The following is a 15,349-nucleotide window of genomic DNA, read 5'->3' on the forward strand; positions in this document are numbered from 1 at the left end:
TGGAATTGAGCATGTGCGCATGCGCAGCTGTCTGTCACTCACGCTCTCGGCAGAGGCGACGCTTGTGCGTGGTAGGGATGGAACTATCGGCCCCTGGCAGGCCTGCCGCGGAAGAGGTGGGGGGAGCTCAGCGCAGGCGCAGTGCCTCCTGCTCGGACGGACACCTTGTCGCCGTGGGGAGCGAGTACCCTTTGCCCGCCCCCTCATGAGGGCCGCCGCCCTTCTCCGGGGGCCCGGCTCCCGGCTCCTACGGGCCAGCTCGGGCTGCTGGTGCCGTCGCTTCCGGGCGGCGCCCGGGGAAGCCGCCGCTGCCGCCGCCTCGCCAGGCTCCGGGGCCCGGAGCCCCTTTGACCGACAGCTGAAGCGGAAGCAGAAGAACTGGGCGGCGCTGCAGCCCGAGCCCGCCAAGTACAATTACCTGAGGGAGGAGGTGAGACCCCCCCCGCCCCCCGGCTCCGCGCTGTCCGCTCGCGGCGGGACCCAGAGCGGAGACGGGACCCCGGTTCCGGAGCACACAGGGGCGGGGAGCAGCTCTTCGCCCTGCGGGGCTCTGGGGCCAGGGAGGGAAGATGGGACCGTGACGCCTCCCGCCCCTGGGTCCCGTCGGAGACCCGCCGCCATCCCCTGGGCCCGGCAAGGGGCAGGCGGGGAGGAGGTGACGCCCCTGCCACGAGACCCTGCTGCGGGGGGGGGGGGAGTCTCCGTACTCACAGCGGGGCCAGTCAAAGTTGTGTGTCTGTCACCAGCGTCATACACCTAACCAAGCACATGTACGTCAATTGCATGAAATAACTTGGTGTCCATACTGTCTCCTTCCTTCTGCTACCAGCGTGGCCTTGCACTGCTGGTAGGACCTGCGCCATACAAACGTGTTTTTTAACAATTGGGGTGCATTGAGACTGTGCGACCATTTCCCTGAGCATGTAACTGTAAAAATGGATAGCTGGGGGGAAGGAGTAATGAAGATGTGGTTTGTGGCTGTACAGGAGGAAAGGATATATAGGCAGATGCCACTTCAGCTCTTTCAGGCTTTTGCGAACATGCAACACTCACTTGACAAAGAGTTAGGGTGCATCCATCTACAATGTGGTTTATACAGTGGAGTACAGTATTAACGATCACATGCATCTCCCTCCTCCAGAGGTAAAGGGGGTCAGTGTAAGGTGTTCAGGGTCTGGCTGGGTATTGAACAGATCCTGGCTGTACTCCCCCGGTGATCCCCTTTCTGGCCCATGCTGAAACCTCTTCCTTGTCTGCTGGCTGGGGAGGAGGGGAGAAGCCTGTTTCTCTTCTTTAGAGTGTGAGGTTCCTTCTCTTCAGGATGCAGTGTCCACAGTGGAAGTGGTAGGGTCCTTGATAGGTAAAGCACCCAGTTCATAAAAGGCACAGGTCAGGCAGGTGACTCCAAAACGTATTTTCCTTCACCTTCTGTTCTCCTTCCTCAGCCCCTTCCCCTTTTGCAAGGCACTAAGCGCTTGTCTACACTGGCACTTTACAGCGCTGCAACCTTCTCACTCGGGTGAGAAAAAACACCCCCCGAGCACTACAAGTTTCAGCGCTGGAAAGTGCCAGTGTAGAGAGTGCACCAGCGCTCGGAGCGATTCCTCTTGTGGAGGTGAGTTGTTTTTACAGCACTGGGAGAGTCTCTCCCAGCACTATGCCAGGACTATGCAAGCCACGTGAAAGCGCTGCTGTTGCTAGTGAAGACGTGTCCTGAGACTCCTGCCTAGAGAATGAGTTTTGCTATCTTCTTTGCCAAGTTACTGCCAATAGTCTTGTTCCTGTGAGAGTGCCGTAATGTGAAGTAGACTTCTGGTAGCTTTGACTCCTGAGCAGCACAGTCTGAAAGTGCTATCAGACAGGTTGCTCCTGAAGGGAATATTGTGTTGTGGGATTGCAGCTGTACTGCTTATGGTGGTATAGGTTTGTGCATGTCCACATTGCTACTGTGCTTGTATAGCAGGGGGCTTTGCTCCTGAAAAGGAGCAAAACTATGCCAGAAGAAGTGGAGGGTTCTGCTGTTAGGTAACAAAATTAAGTGTGGATGCATGCAAGGCTGTCCTGGAAAAAAGTGAGCTTCACTGGGACAACTTTCTGGTGTAGACCTGGCCCAGGATTCTGTGATTTGACCCTCTAACAGCCCCTCCCTCTTTGTCCCCACCCTGCACTGCTAACAAAAAAAGAACTTTCTACTCTCAGGGAGAACAGGGATGGGTAGCTGATGGTTAATTCTTATTTATAATGCCTGTATCTTAATCTCTTGCAATTCTCTAGGTTGGTGGCAGAGTAGCAGACCGGGTATTTGACATAACCAGGTAAGTTAATAATTTTGAGCAAGAGATATCCAGTATCTGTTGACTCTGGAATCTACCCAGTTAAAAGTATGAATTAAGTAGATTCTAGTACTATATCTGTCTGAGTCCCCTTGCCAATTTTTATGGTTCAATCACCACATTTGCTTATGTTTTCTTTTTTCCCTACTTTTGTGTTGTGTAAGGCCCATATTTGGGGAAAGTAAAGGAGTTGAAAAACTGTGAAGCTGACTATAGATTGAATACTGTCAAATGTACAAAGTTTAAAAAAAAAAATAAAGAAATATTTTCTCTCTGATCTTTCAGTTACAGTAATTGTAGGTCTTGTTTGTGTTAAAACACTTTCAAACAGAAGTTAGATTTATAGTGTCCCTTTAGTAAAAATTCAGTTCTCAGGTATTTCAGAATTTACATAGTATCAGAGCTGGCAGACTTACGAGATCCCGTTGTCCACAGGTTATTAGGGAAGCTGAGGAGAAGCTGAGCAAGGTCCAGGGGCAACATCCTAGTTATTGGCCTAGTCTCCCCTTGCTGCGTGTGTGCCCTCCTCCCTGCCCCACACACACAAAGTGGGAAGATTGGTGGGATCGCTATCAGAGTGCTGTCTTTGAATGCTATATAGGGGGCCCAGTCTTTTGTTTCAGTCTGTAGCTATTAGATGTCTGAATGTGAAGTTCTCTCCCCGCTATCCTCATTTCATCCCTGTTCAGCTGGCAGGAGAAAAAGAGGAGCTTGCTGCAAAGAGAGTGGGGCAGTACAGTACTGTGCTAAATGTAAACTACTAAAATAATAAAGGGAAAGTTTGTTTGTTTGTTTTTTAAAGATTTGACAAGGCAAGAAAACTGTTTCTATGCTTTTCATTTAAATTAAGATGTTAAAAGCAGCATTTTTCTTCTGCATAGTTAACTTTCAAAGCTGTATTAAGTAAATGTTCAGTTGTAAAAATTTGACAGAACAGCCATAATGTTTTGTTCAGAGTTACGAACAGCCTCCGTTCCCAAGATGTTCATAAAGCTGACATTCTACTGTAGTAGCAGTTAAACTGAACATCTTGTAAATAGTGCTTTGCTGCTGTATCACAAAGCTGTGAGCAGCAGCAGCCGAGGCAGTGCAACTATATATCTGCCAGGTCAGGAAGTCAGCACTACATGGATTTACACTGGTTCACAAGTTTTAGTTCTGCAGATGTTTATACTCTCGCCGTTGATAGGAGAAGCTTGCCACTGTTATGTGAGAAAGTAGATTTTAAAAATTGTGTAAGATGTCCTTACTGTCTTTCTCAAACATTCACTTATTTTGGAAGCCAGTGTTTTATTCTATAGAAACTTAAATTAAAGTTAAAGACTTAACATAACTTTTATGTAAATAGAACATATAATGAAGTTGCATATTTTTATTTTCTAGTATTATTGTGGCAAGAAAACACACATGAAGTCATAAATGGGGAAAATAGCCCTCAAGTTACATGCATCAAGTGCCATTAAAGGAAATATGGGCAATATACACCAAAGGAAAATGAGTTTAAGCTGTTTATATTGACATTAATTGAAATTCTATTTAGTCAGAAAAGATATTTGGAACTTCATAAATTTATGAAATATAGTAGTTTTACTTGCATGCTAAGGAATTTTCAATTCTTTTGCTTAGAACGTTCCCTCTTGCGTTGGATGTTGGTTGTGGAAGTGGCTACATAGCTCAGTATCTCAACAAGGTACTGTATGTTTATGCTTGTGTCTAAAAATAGTACAAATTATTTTTGTAATGCTGTGCTGTTCACAAATGAAACAGATTATTTGAAATCTTGTGTGTAACTTGTTGCTTCTTAATTCTTAAGTCACAGTTTAGAGGTGTAATTCTCCCACCCCCACCTCTAAAATGTATTGCCATGAAAGATGTACACTAGACCAGGGGTTCTCACAACAAATTTTTGGGTGGCCTCAGAGTACAGCAACCAACTCTTGCTGTGCCCACTCTGATAATTTTTCCTAAAATAATTAACTTTAGGAAAAACAAATAAATATGCACATACACGTGTCCAAATCACTGTAATTTATTTATGTAGGGTTTTTTGTTTTTTTTTTGCAGTCTCAACAATTAAAAATAATGTACAGTTGTCTCTATTCTTTACTGGACTTACACAGAATAGAAACACAAATAAGGTGCTTTGCATGCTTTGCCTTTTTTGGTGGGTGTTTTTTTTTTTTTTTTTTTTTTTAAGAATTGCTAGCTAGTAAGTCTGCTATTGTGAAAAATTATGTTTGTCTCTTCGTTAATATTATTTTTCACAGCAGACTTGCTAGCTAGTTGGGAGTCTTAACAATATCACTTTTCACGGCAGAGTTACTCAGCCCTGGCAAGAGGAGAACAAATTAAGCCCTGGTTGGGGAGGTGGATAGGGGGCCCAGGGGCGATGGGTGTGTGGGGGGGTGAGCCCAGGGCGGGAGCCTGGGGTTCTGCTGCATGGCTGGGGACTGGAGGAGGCAGCGGGTGCCAGGGGCAGCGTGTCGGGGGATGAGTCCAGAGCTGGAGCCCGAAGCCCTGCAGCTGGGGGATGGAGCCTGCCGCCACAAGGCCAGAGATTGCTGCCCACGACCCCAGAACTGAAGCCCAAGCCCCACCACCCCCAGGAAGGTGGGGAACTCATGCTGGCCACCTATTCCTACAATGTTTGTGGGTCCTGAAGGGGAGACAGACCAGCCCCTGCTGGTGGCTCAGGGGAGGAGTTGATGCTTTGCCTCCCCTCCCCCCCAATCACTGCCCAGGAGGCTAGATAGTTCAGTCTTTGTCACTTCAGTTAAAACTGCCAACAAAGATACCAATTGCAATAGTAGTTCTGTGATGTGAACCATCTTCCCATTATGACCATAATTAAATTTTAGCACATAAGATAAACTGAGGTTCTATTCCTTTTTGGTAGTCTTTTGTTTTTATGAAATACTTTAAAATACTGTTTTACACAGTTGTTTGCAGTGTTGTTGTTGCCAAGTTGGTCCCAGGATATGAGAGATACAAGGTAGGTGAGGTAATATCTTTTATTGACCCAAATTCTGTTGGTGGAAGGTACGTGCTTTTGAGCTACACAGAGCCCAGACCTGAAGAAGAGCTCTGGATAGCTTAAAAGCTTGCACCTTCCACCAACAAAAATTGGTTCAAAAAAGATATTACCTCACCTACCTTGTCTTTCTAAAATAATAACTCTTCCGGGGCAACATTGTGCTTTTCAGTAGATAAGTTCAGTTGGTGATACTATACAGAACATACATGCATCCAGTGTGTAGTGGCATAAAGAGAAGCTTTAAGGCTAATTCATCTGATTCTGAAGTAGCAGATTAAACTAACCTTTATTGACTGGAGTAGACAAAGGGATTAAAGCAAAAAAATTTCTAAAACTGTGTACAGTATCAAAGCTGCACGTAGTGTAAATTAAGTCTGTAATGACTTTAAAACTATATTTCCTGGATTTTCTTTATGCTGACAGTAGCATGACGCCCAACACTAACCTCTTCTCCAGCACTTTACTATAATTTTCTTAATGGGTTTTGTCATCATAATGCATCTCCTGGTTATCTGAAAGCTGGATTAATGTAATGCACACATTGGGATGCACCATAAGACTCTTCAGAAACTAAAGCTACTGCAGAACCCCCCACCACCTCCTTGATAAATGGAGTCTCTTGCCCTGAATGTGTATCGGTTAGTGCTCCCTGATCTGCACTTGGTTTCCGGTGGGTTTTTGGGTGAAGTTGAAGGTGTCGGTATTAACCTATCAAACCTTCCTACCTGAGACTTTTTCTCCATGCCATACTGCCATGGATAAGATCTTCAGATGTGCTCAAGCTAGACCTATCTCAGAATAAGAGGGTAGGGGCTCTGACAAGGCTTACTCTGTAAACACTTTTTAAATTTGTGTTATGCCCTTACCCCAGTCTGAAATAGCACAAAGCTGTTGACCTTAACATATGCTTGGCAGTGTGGCTTGATTAGGAGGGACGCTGAAGAAGCAAACATTGTTGGAGGGGAAGGTGTGGGGAGAATGCATAGTGGATTTTTTTTATTTTTGAGGTTGTCTGTTTTTACTTACTGTATTTAAAATATTTGTAAGACACCTAAAGCGTTCAGAGAGATTGCCTCTTGTTGGTTTATAAATCTAAATATTTGACAGATTTTTCTTATTTCAGGAAACAGTTGAAAAACTTTTTCAAGTAGATATGGCAGAGAATGCTCTGGTGAGTAGCAATCTGACTTCTGCCTGCCATGTTTTAATTCCACAATACTGATAAACAAAAGAAATATAGCATCAAATGCAGTTTGAAATTCTATGTATTTTATTCTAACCTGACTTAGAAAAATACTATGGAAACTGAAATCCCCACTGTCAGTATTGTAGCTGATGAAGAATTCCTTCCCTTCAAAGAAGACACATTTGATCTTGTTGTTAGCAGTTTAAGGTTTGTATTAATCATTTCACTAAAGTTTAATGTTTGTAAAATCAGATAAGGGAATAGTGATGTTCTTGCCCAAGAACATAAAGGGTTTAACTAGGCAATGGCATTTGAATGGTATTTCTAAAGTCAAGCATTTTCTAGTCTTAAAGATCTTTGATAGTACTGTATATGAATTTAGTCATTCTTGAATACTATCAAATTTGTTGTGCGGCTATTTGACAACTTGTATAATTACATTAAAAACTTGTATTGGGGAAGAGTTGATGATAGTTCTTTGCTTTGGCTTCTGAAGTGTTTTTTGCTGTGACAGCTACTTGCCTTTACTCAAATTTTATTCACCACTTAAACCTTAATAAAATGTACACTTTGTATTTTAGTTTGCATTGGGTGAATGACCTTCCTAGAGCTTTTAGAGAGGTAAGAAAAACTGTTGCTGTTACCGGTAATCAGAACTAATTTTGGTTTGCAGTTACTTCTCATATGTACTGCCTTCCTCTTTTGCTTATTTCGAAGATGTGTGCGGACAGCTTTTGTTGAAATATTTTTGGTCATATCCCTAGAAGTCTGATTAAATATGATTTAATACTGTCCACCCATTTTGTTGTTGTCTGTCATTAAGAGGACTCAAATTCTGCTACTTTGAGACATTAGCTAGAAAAGAAATGACACCACTCTTCACATACTTTGTATTGATAAAGGTTTAAATACCTGAGATGACAAAATTAACAGCTGTGAATTGATGTATCCATATTGATTTTGATACCTTGTTAAGATTGTCATTTGGTTAACCCATGGAACACATGTCTTCCTGAGTGATAACCAAACATATAACACAACTTGTACACACATTCCAGTCTCAAAGCAGTTGATAAAACATGTTATGTTATATTCAACTTTCTTAAATTGCAATAATTTTCCATGCAGAAGTATTTCTTACATTAGAATCTCTTTCAAATTGCAGCTAGATATAAAGGAATTTTCTTCAGTTAAAAACTGCTTGTGCTTTATGACTAACTTCCTACTATGTGACTTTTGGACCAATGGCTTAAAGTAATGGATTTGCAGCTAACTTCTTAAACTTATGCCACATATACTTGATAGTAGTTACTGAAAGGTGCTGTCTGCTGACTAGCTGATCAAATGTCTCAACATTAGCACAGAATAAGACACCTTGGCTGATAACCTGATTAAATACTATTCATTCCCCCAATATCTTGCATTGCACATTACTTCGTAAGTCAGATCACTTACATATTTTATATAAATTATCTGTTTTATCAGTTCTGATGATTCAAAAGAAAGGTATCCGTCAAGAGCCTTTTTACCTCAATGACATTAGTTGGAATTCATCTGAGGCAAGTGGTGACTGAAAGTTGTTACTATCTGATAAGTCTGATTATCTGTTTGTTACCTGACTTATTTTATTTGTCCATTCATAGTGAACAGTCTTCTATGCTAAGCAAAATATTTATGAAGCTTGTTGGCACTCTCACAAGAGGGGTTCAAGAATTAGAGTGTTAAAATGTTTTTTCAACCTACAGGTTTCTCTGGATCAGAGATGGTTATACTACTACACGATCTAAGGACAGACTGTTATCACAAATTCCTCCACTTGTCACTCATTCACAAGAACAAAAATCACTTTTGGAAAGTGAGGGAAGTCTGCTTCTCTATCCTAAACTCTTAAAATTCAAACTATTTACAATACACCTCTGGAAAAGTATGGCAAAAATACATAATCTGTCCTACTGTATTTTCTGTTCACAAGTAAATAGCTGCAGATGTTCTTGTGTCTGTTTTCCATGCAGATATAATAGTCTTGCCTATGCATAGGCATGTTTTGAATTTAATGCGATTTGGTAGTACTTGGTTTCCTAGGGAATTGCTCCGAGGCATAAATGCAAAATGATGACTTAGGTTCCGTATGGAAGATTTTATAGCCTGTTATGCCACTAAAAACTTTGGCAGGACCTCCTCGTGTTAATAGAACCCAATACTCTTCTCAGAAATCCAGGCACACACTTAAGATCCATCTTGTGTGCACAATTACTTATGTTTCAGCATACAAAATCAGATACATTTGCTTGAAAACGGTCAGTTAAAAGTAAAATTGCCTTGCCTTTTCTAAATCAGTGGGAGTTGGACTGGGCCCTGAATCATAATGTGATATTAAATTTCACTCCGTTGCATTCTGCTATTGCAGCAATTTAAAAACAAATTGTGTTGAATGAATGTTTGGTATAGTGTGTGATAAAGAAATTTAACTAAGGTATTGTACAGATGGAGATTACTGCTGAGCTCAGACCGCAAATTGAATTGCTTACAACAAACACTTTAATTTATTTTATCTAGTCTTACCAGATATTTTAATATTTGCTGTATAAAATGAACTAAAAGTAGAACCTCCAAAAGAAATAAAATATCCAACTTTAAGCTTCTTGTTTCTTTAACCCTGATTCTTCAAGTGCTAGAAAGTAAGGGGAGGAGATACTCAATTGCTTCAGTGATCTTGGTGCTTCATCCTTTCTGTACAGGCAAAAAGAAAACTTTTAAGAACTTTGTACCAGATAGTAACATTTGCAGACCTTTAATATTAAACAGATTTTCTGTATTATAGATTCATCAAGTCCTTAAGCCAGATGGAGTATTTATTGGTGCTATGTTTGGAGGAGAAACTCTGTATGAACTTCGCTGCTCTTTGCAACTAGCAGAACTGGAAAGAGAAGGAGGATTCTCACCACATGTATCTCCTTTCACTGATGTCACTGATTTAGGACATCTGCTGGGAAGAGCTGGCTTTAACACATTGACTGTGGTAATTATCAATATGATGAGTTGAACAGTTTTGGAAAATTAACAGTGGTGCCAATGAGTAATACTAAACTCCTTGGGTTCTAGGATAAAGGATGTTGGTTTGTTTCTATTAGCCTTTCAATAGGGGGGTAATAGAGCAAATAACCTGGGCATGGCATATCTCCATGGGATAGACAGCATGATTCTTTAGCAAAGGCAGGTTATCTTCATGGAAACTAATACAGAAATGTACTGTTGATCTGTCTTCATGGTTTCAAAGCTTTAGGAAATTGCAGTGGAGAAGACATTACCTGCCTTCGTAGGACTGGTTCTGCCTTGAGCATAAGTAGTCTGCTCTTAATTTTACTAACAAGGAAGTCTGACTTGACTAAATCAGAGGTGAATGTCATAGCTAAGGTGATAGTGATTTTCCCTCTTTATATTTCTAGCTCCGAAGATCAAATAAGTGCTGAGACTAGCAGTAATACATGTCATAAGGTGGTATTAGGTAAAAACTTGTTACTACAGTGATAGGTGCAAATTAAAAACTTAAGTTGGTGAATGACAAACCACATGAACTTGTACTCACCTTGAAATTAACTGTCCAAAGCATCTTAATGTTTTTATGAAACTAAATAAATACATAAAAACCTATTAATTAAATGAGTGCATTTACTAGGTATACTAGACATGACCTAGTTGATAGTCAGTCCAAAACTACAATTGTGCCCAGACTCCTAAAGCTGCCTCCATAATTGTTGCTAAACTGTGTGTACTACATGCCTTGAGCTTTACAATGAACTAAACCTTTTCTTTAACATTAATTGAGGTAAATATTTACATGTTGGAGGTGTTTAAATATGGACATAGGTGCCTAACTAAGTGGCCTGATTATTCAGAGATGTGGAAACCCACTGTTCTGGTTTAAGTCAATTGCTCATTTGCCTTAGTAACGTAGATGTGTTGTAATTAAGTACTGTGTGTTCTGTATGAAATGTATCTTGACTGAACTTGTATTGAACCTTGCTATAATTTTAATTTAGTAATGCATTGAAGAACAATCAACGTGTTCGATCTGTTGCTGTTCATGTCAGGACTGTTACACACTGGTATTAGGAATATGGACCACAAAAGAAATTTGTATTCAAAATGTGTAAACTTTGGGTACATAGAGATTGGAATACTCATGTTCTTTCATAAATGTTTAAAACCCCATACATGATATAGACTTGCAGAAGGTGGTCTTTTACTTGAGCAGTGTAAAACAACTCTTGTAGTTTATGGAAACTGACATCTCCATTTGGTGGACTGTGTATACCTCTTGCAAAAGGAGTTTGAAGTGTCAGAGTAATTCTGGATACTCTATACCGGAGTAGGCAACCTATGGCACGTGTGCCAAAGGAGGCACGTGAGCTGATTTTCAGCGGCCCTCTCACTGCCCGGGTCCTGGCCACCGGTCTGGGGGGTTCTGCATTTTAATTTAATTTTAAATGAAGCTTCTTAAACATTTTAAAAACCTTGTTTACTTTACATACAACAATAGTTTAGTTATATATTAGACTTATAGAAAGAGACCTTCTAAAAACATTAAAATGTATTACTGGCATGCGAAAACTTAAATTAGAGTGAATAAATGAAGACTCTGCACACCACTTCGGAAAGGTTGCCGACCCCTGCTCTATACCTTGAGTAGTAGAGTGGCTTATACTGTTTTTAAAATCGATAGGTACGAGATTGCAGTGTTTCCTTTAGGATGCGAAACTCCCTTCTGTCATCCATCTCCTGATTGTGCTTTACAAGGGGCAATAATCCATTGCTTCCCTTGAAGACCACAGCATCAGCTAGTTAGGAATTTGGCAGCACTGAATTGGTTGCCTCTTTAGTTCTATTTACAATTTAACTTGTTTATATAAAATCCTGTAGTTTTGACACCTGGCTACTTTAGCCTTCTTCTGGTCTCAGCACCATTATAATTTACTGAGATCAGCTGAAGTGGTGCTTTTGCACCTAGAGGTCCAGCAAGGCTTGGCTTGGTTAGCTTCTGGTCCACACAACTTTTTTGAGACCTTCAGACCTACTAGTAAAAATGTAAGACACTAGCAGTCAATTGCTATTTTTCTCTTCCTTTTGCTTATAATGGCACTTTAATCTGAATTTGGTGATTCAAATTGAGTTACTAAATATATTTCTATAGGAATGTAGACATGGCTATCCATGTGTAATGTTTTTCTTAGTGTAATATTGCATAAATGGGAGACAAGTAGTAAAACAACTTGTATAGTCTTGCAAATCATTTTCTTTTCATAGAGCAATCTCTTGTTTTGCTTTAGTTATCTATACACTTGAATTAAACATTTTTTAGGATACTGATGAAATTCAAGTCAACTATCCAGGGATGTTTGAGGTCATGGAAGATTTGCAAGGTAAGTACATTTTTCACAAACAACGTGTAGGTTATTGTTCAAAATTGGCTAAATACAATAAGGTGTGGTAGTATTTGGAGGCTAGAGGTTGTGCCTGTTTCTTAACTACAGCTAAACAGAAAACAGCAGAAAAGTTCTCCTGTTATCTGAGAATGGTAAAATGCTTGATTAGGAAGAATTATTCGTTCTAGCCTTGGAATGCCTGAATTTACATATTAATTAGGGCTGTCAAGTGATTAAACAGTAATAGAATACAATTTATTTAAATGAATTGTATGTTTTCTACGTTTTCAAATATATTTCAATTATAACACAGAATACAAAGTGTACAGTGCTCACTTTATATTTATTTTTGATTACAAATTGCACTGTAAAAAACAAAAAATAGTATTTTTCAATTCACCTAATACACGTACTGTAGTGCAATCTCTTTATCGTGAAAGTTGAACTTACAAATGTAGAATTATGTTAAAAAAAAAAAAAAAACTGCATTCAAATATAAAACTTAGAGACTGCAAGTCCACTCAGTCCTATTTCTTGTTCAGCCAATCGCTCAAACAAGTTTGTTTACATTTGCAGGAGATAATGCTGCCTGCTTCTTGTTTACAATATCACCTGAAAGTAAGAACAGGTGTTTGTATGGCACTGTTGTAGCTGGCGTCACAAGACATTTACATGCCAGATGCGCTATAGATTCATATGTCCTTTCATGCTTCAACCACCATTCCAGAGGACAATCATCCATGCTGATGATGGGTTCTGCTCAATAACAATCCAAAGCAGTGTAGACCAACGCATGTTCATTTTCATCATCTGAGTCAGATGCCACCAGTAGAAGGTTGATTTTCTTTTTTGGTGGTTCGGGTTCTGTAGTTTTTGCATCAGAGCGTTGGTCTTTTAAGACTTCTGAAAGCATGCTCCATACCTCATTTGTCTCAGATTTTGGAAGGCACTACAGATTCTTAAATCTTGGATTGAGTGCTGTATCTATCTTTAGAAATCTCACTTTGGTACCTTCTTTGAGTTTTATCAAATCTGCAGTGAAAGTGTTCTTAAAATGAACAACATGTGGTGAGTCATCATCCGAGACTACTATAATGTGAAATATATGGCAGAATGTGGGTAAAATAGAGCCAGAGACATACAGTTCTCCCCCACAGAGTTCAGTCAATAATTTAATTAACACATTATTTTTTTAATGAGCGTCATCAGCATGGAAGCATGTCCTTTGGAATGGTGGCCGAAGCATGAAGGGGCATACGAATGTTTAGCACATCTGGCATGTAAATAGCTTGCAATGCCAGCTACAAAAGTGCCATGCAAACGCCTGTTCTCACTTTCTGGTCACGTTGTAAATAAGAAGAAGGCTGTATTATCTCCCGTAAATGTAAACAAACTTGTTTGTCTTAGCAATTGTCTGAACGAGAAATAGAACTGAGTGAACTTGTAGGCTCTAAAGTTTTGCATTGTTTTGGTTTTGAGTGCAGTTATTTAACCAATAAAAATCTACATGTGTAAGTTGCACTTTCACAATAAAGTGATTGCACGCACTACAGTACTTGTATGAGGTGCTATCATCCAATCAGTTTTTCCCACATGCAACCACATATCAGTTCCTTGCACAGAGTTCCCTCTGTCCTTTCCCCTCCCAGGCTCTCTAGTTCCTTCTTTAAATTTCCCCTGAGGAACTATTACCTTTTCCCTGAATTATGGAGGGGGTAGGGATAATCTCCTGATCTATTTTAGCCTACAAAGAAGAATTTGCTGTCTCCCTAATGCTCTGTTTGCTGGCCACTGTTTGTAGAACCAGCTCTATCTCTGTTGCTGTACAGCTCTGTAGGTGGAAGTTGAGTGCTGCAAGAGGGCAGAGCCTCTGGACAGATTTCAAATGGCCTTTCATGAGAGGCTGCTTAAAAATCAGAATATTCAGGTAGCTGCTTAGGAGCTGAAGAGAGGGAGCCTTAAATCAGTGTGTGAGGAAACTGGAAGACTTCTCGGCATGAAACCCTTGTTATTACATTGTTGCAGATATATCACTTGCCTCTATATAGTCACTTTATACTTCTGTTTAGTATCCTTTTTAAAAAAATCCATAAATAATAATGGAGGGGTAGGCTTAATCATCAGTATTCAGATTCTGGAAATAAGCAGACTAACTTGCTTATTTAAAAAAATCAAGACCATTACATAGCAGAATAAGTCTTCTGGACGATAACATAGTGAAATGGCTAACTTTATAACCATAAATTGTAATACAAGCTATGCAAGGCTTTTGCATCTTCACAATGTAAAGCAGATGTTCACTTGAATCAAATCTCTGTATGCTGTACCGTTCTATTTGGAGGATTCTGCCTCTGTATTGACTTAATATAAACGTGTGATTTACACATGAAATTTCAAACTCATGGTGTATACTGTATCTTTTTTTTAAAGCTGAAACATATTTTTAGGTATGGGAGAGAGTAACTGTTCTTGGAATAGGAAACCTATCCTACACAGAGAAACCATGTTGGCAGCTGCAGCAATATATCAAGGTAGAAGTACACATTTAATAGCTATCTTTTTAGCCTTCATTGGGTCTATGAACATACCTGTTTTCCATGTTACTTTTTTTTTTTTTTTACTTATCTAAGACACAATGTGGTTCTCTATTTTTAACACAAAAGTACCATTTATTTTTGTAATATCTTTTTAATAGTAATGACTGTAGATTTGTAATAGATTCACATTTTGTATGGTTGGGATCTCATCTTGTCTTCTGTACCTTATTACAATCAGAATTTTAAGGGTCTTCCTTTCCTCACAGTAAAAATGGCTTTCAAAAATGTATAGTTGCTTTCAGCAAAAACTGTTGTCAGATTCAACATTTCATACTTAATTCTTCAATGTATATAAACCCATTTCTCTTTTCAATAGAAATGTATGGAAGTAATGATGGTTCAGTACCTGCTACATTTCAGATTTATTACATGATAGGCTGGAAATTCCAAGAGTCACAGGTAACATGAAGCCTATCCATTGCTTTCTGCTTGAATGTCAGTAACTCCCATATTTCATAAGATAGCACCTTTTTTGTTCTAAGCAACTAAGGGGCTCTTCTTAAAGGTTTGTGTGATTTGTTTTGAACATAAAGATGAGCCCTTTGTTCGTTTGTTTGTTTTCAGGCAAGACCTGCCCAGAAAGGTTCTGCAACAGTGTCATTTGGCGATCTGGCAAAAATAAATTCACTTATTTCAAGAGAGAAAAAGTAGTTCATCCAATGGCTACGACTGAACTGGATCTTTTATGGAACTTTGCATTGCAGATATTCTACAGTTGTCAGGTTTCTCCTGTTAATGTCACTTTGAAGAGCTAATAAAGTAGTTACAGGACTCGG

The 15,349-nt window shown here is 39.8% G+C and overlaps 2 protein-coding genes across 2 annotated transcripts in view; one reads left to right on the forward strand and one right to left on the reverse strand.

The window, feature by feature from the left end:
• Positions 1–120, reverse strand: part of ESF1 (ESF1 nucleolar pre-rRNA processing protein homolog) — a 66,721-nt gene extending 66,601 nt beyond the window's left edge. The window contains exon 1 of the mRNA XM_054022139.1: positions 43–120. The gene's annotated coding sequence lies outside the window, so the exon portion shown is untranslated. The remainder of the gene's footprint in view (positions 1–42) is intronic.
• NDUFAF5 (NADH:ubiquinone oxidoreductase complex assembly factor 5) lies at positions 107–15,349 on the forward strand. Its single transcript, XM_054022140.1, has 11 exons — positions 107–430; positions 2,275–2,315; positions 3,960–4,023; positions 6,491–6,538; positions 6,657–6,760; positions 7,135–7,174; positions 9,375–9,572; positions 11,913–11,973; positions 14,424–14,507; positions 14,890–14,972; positions 15,138–15,349. The coding sequence occupies exons 1-11, from the start codon at positions 206–208 to the stop codon at positions 15,222–15,224; spliced, it is 1,035 nt and encodes a 344-aa protein (XP_053878115.1). The 5' UTR covers positions 107–205; the 3' UTR covers positions 15,225–15,349.

Source organism: Malaclemys terrapin, chromosome 3, assembly GCF_027887155.1.
Source record: "Malaclemys terrapin pileata isolate rMalTer1 chromosome 3, rMalTer1.hap1, whole genome shotgun sequence".
Taxonomy (NCBI): domain Eukaryota; kingdom Metazoa; phylum Chordata; order Testudines; family Emydidae; genus Malaclemys; species Malaclemys terrapin.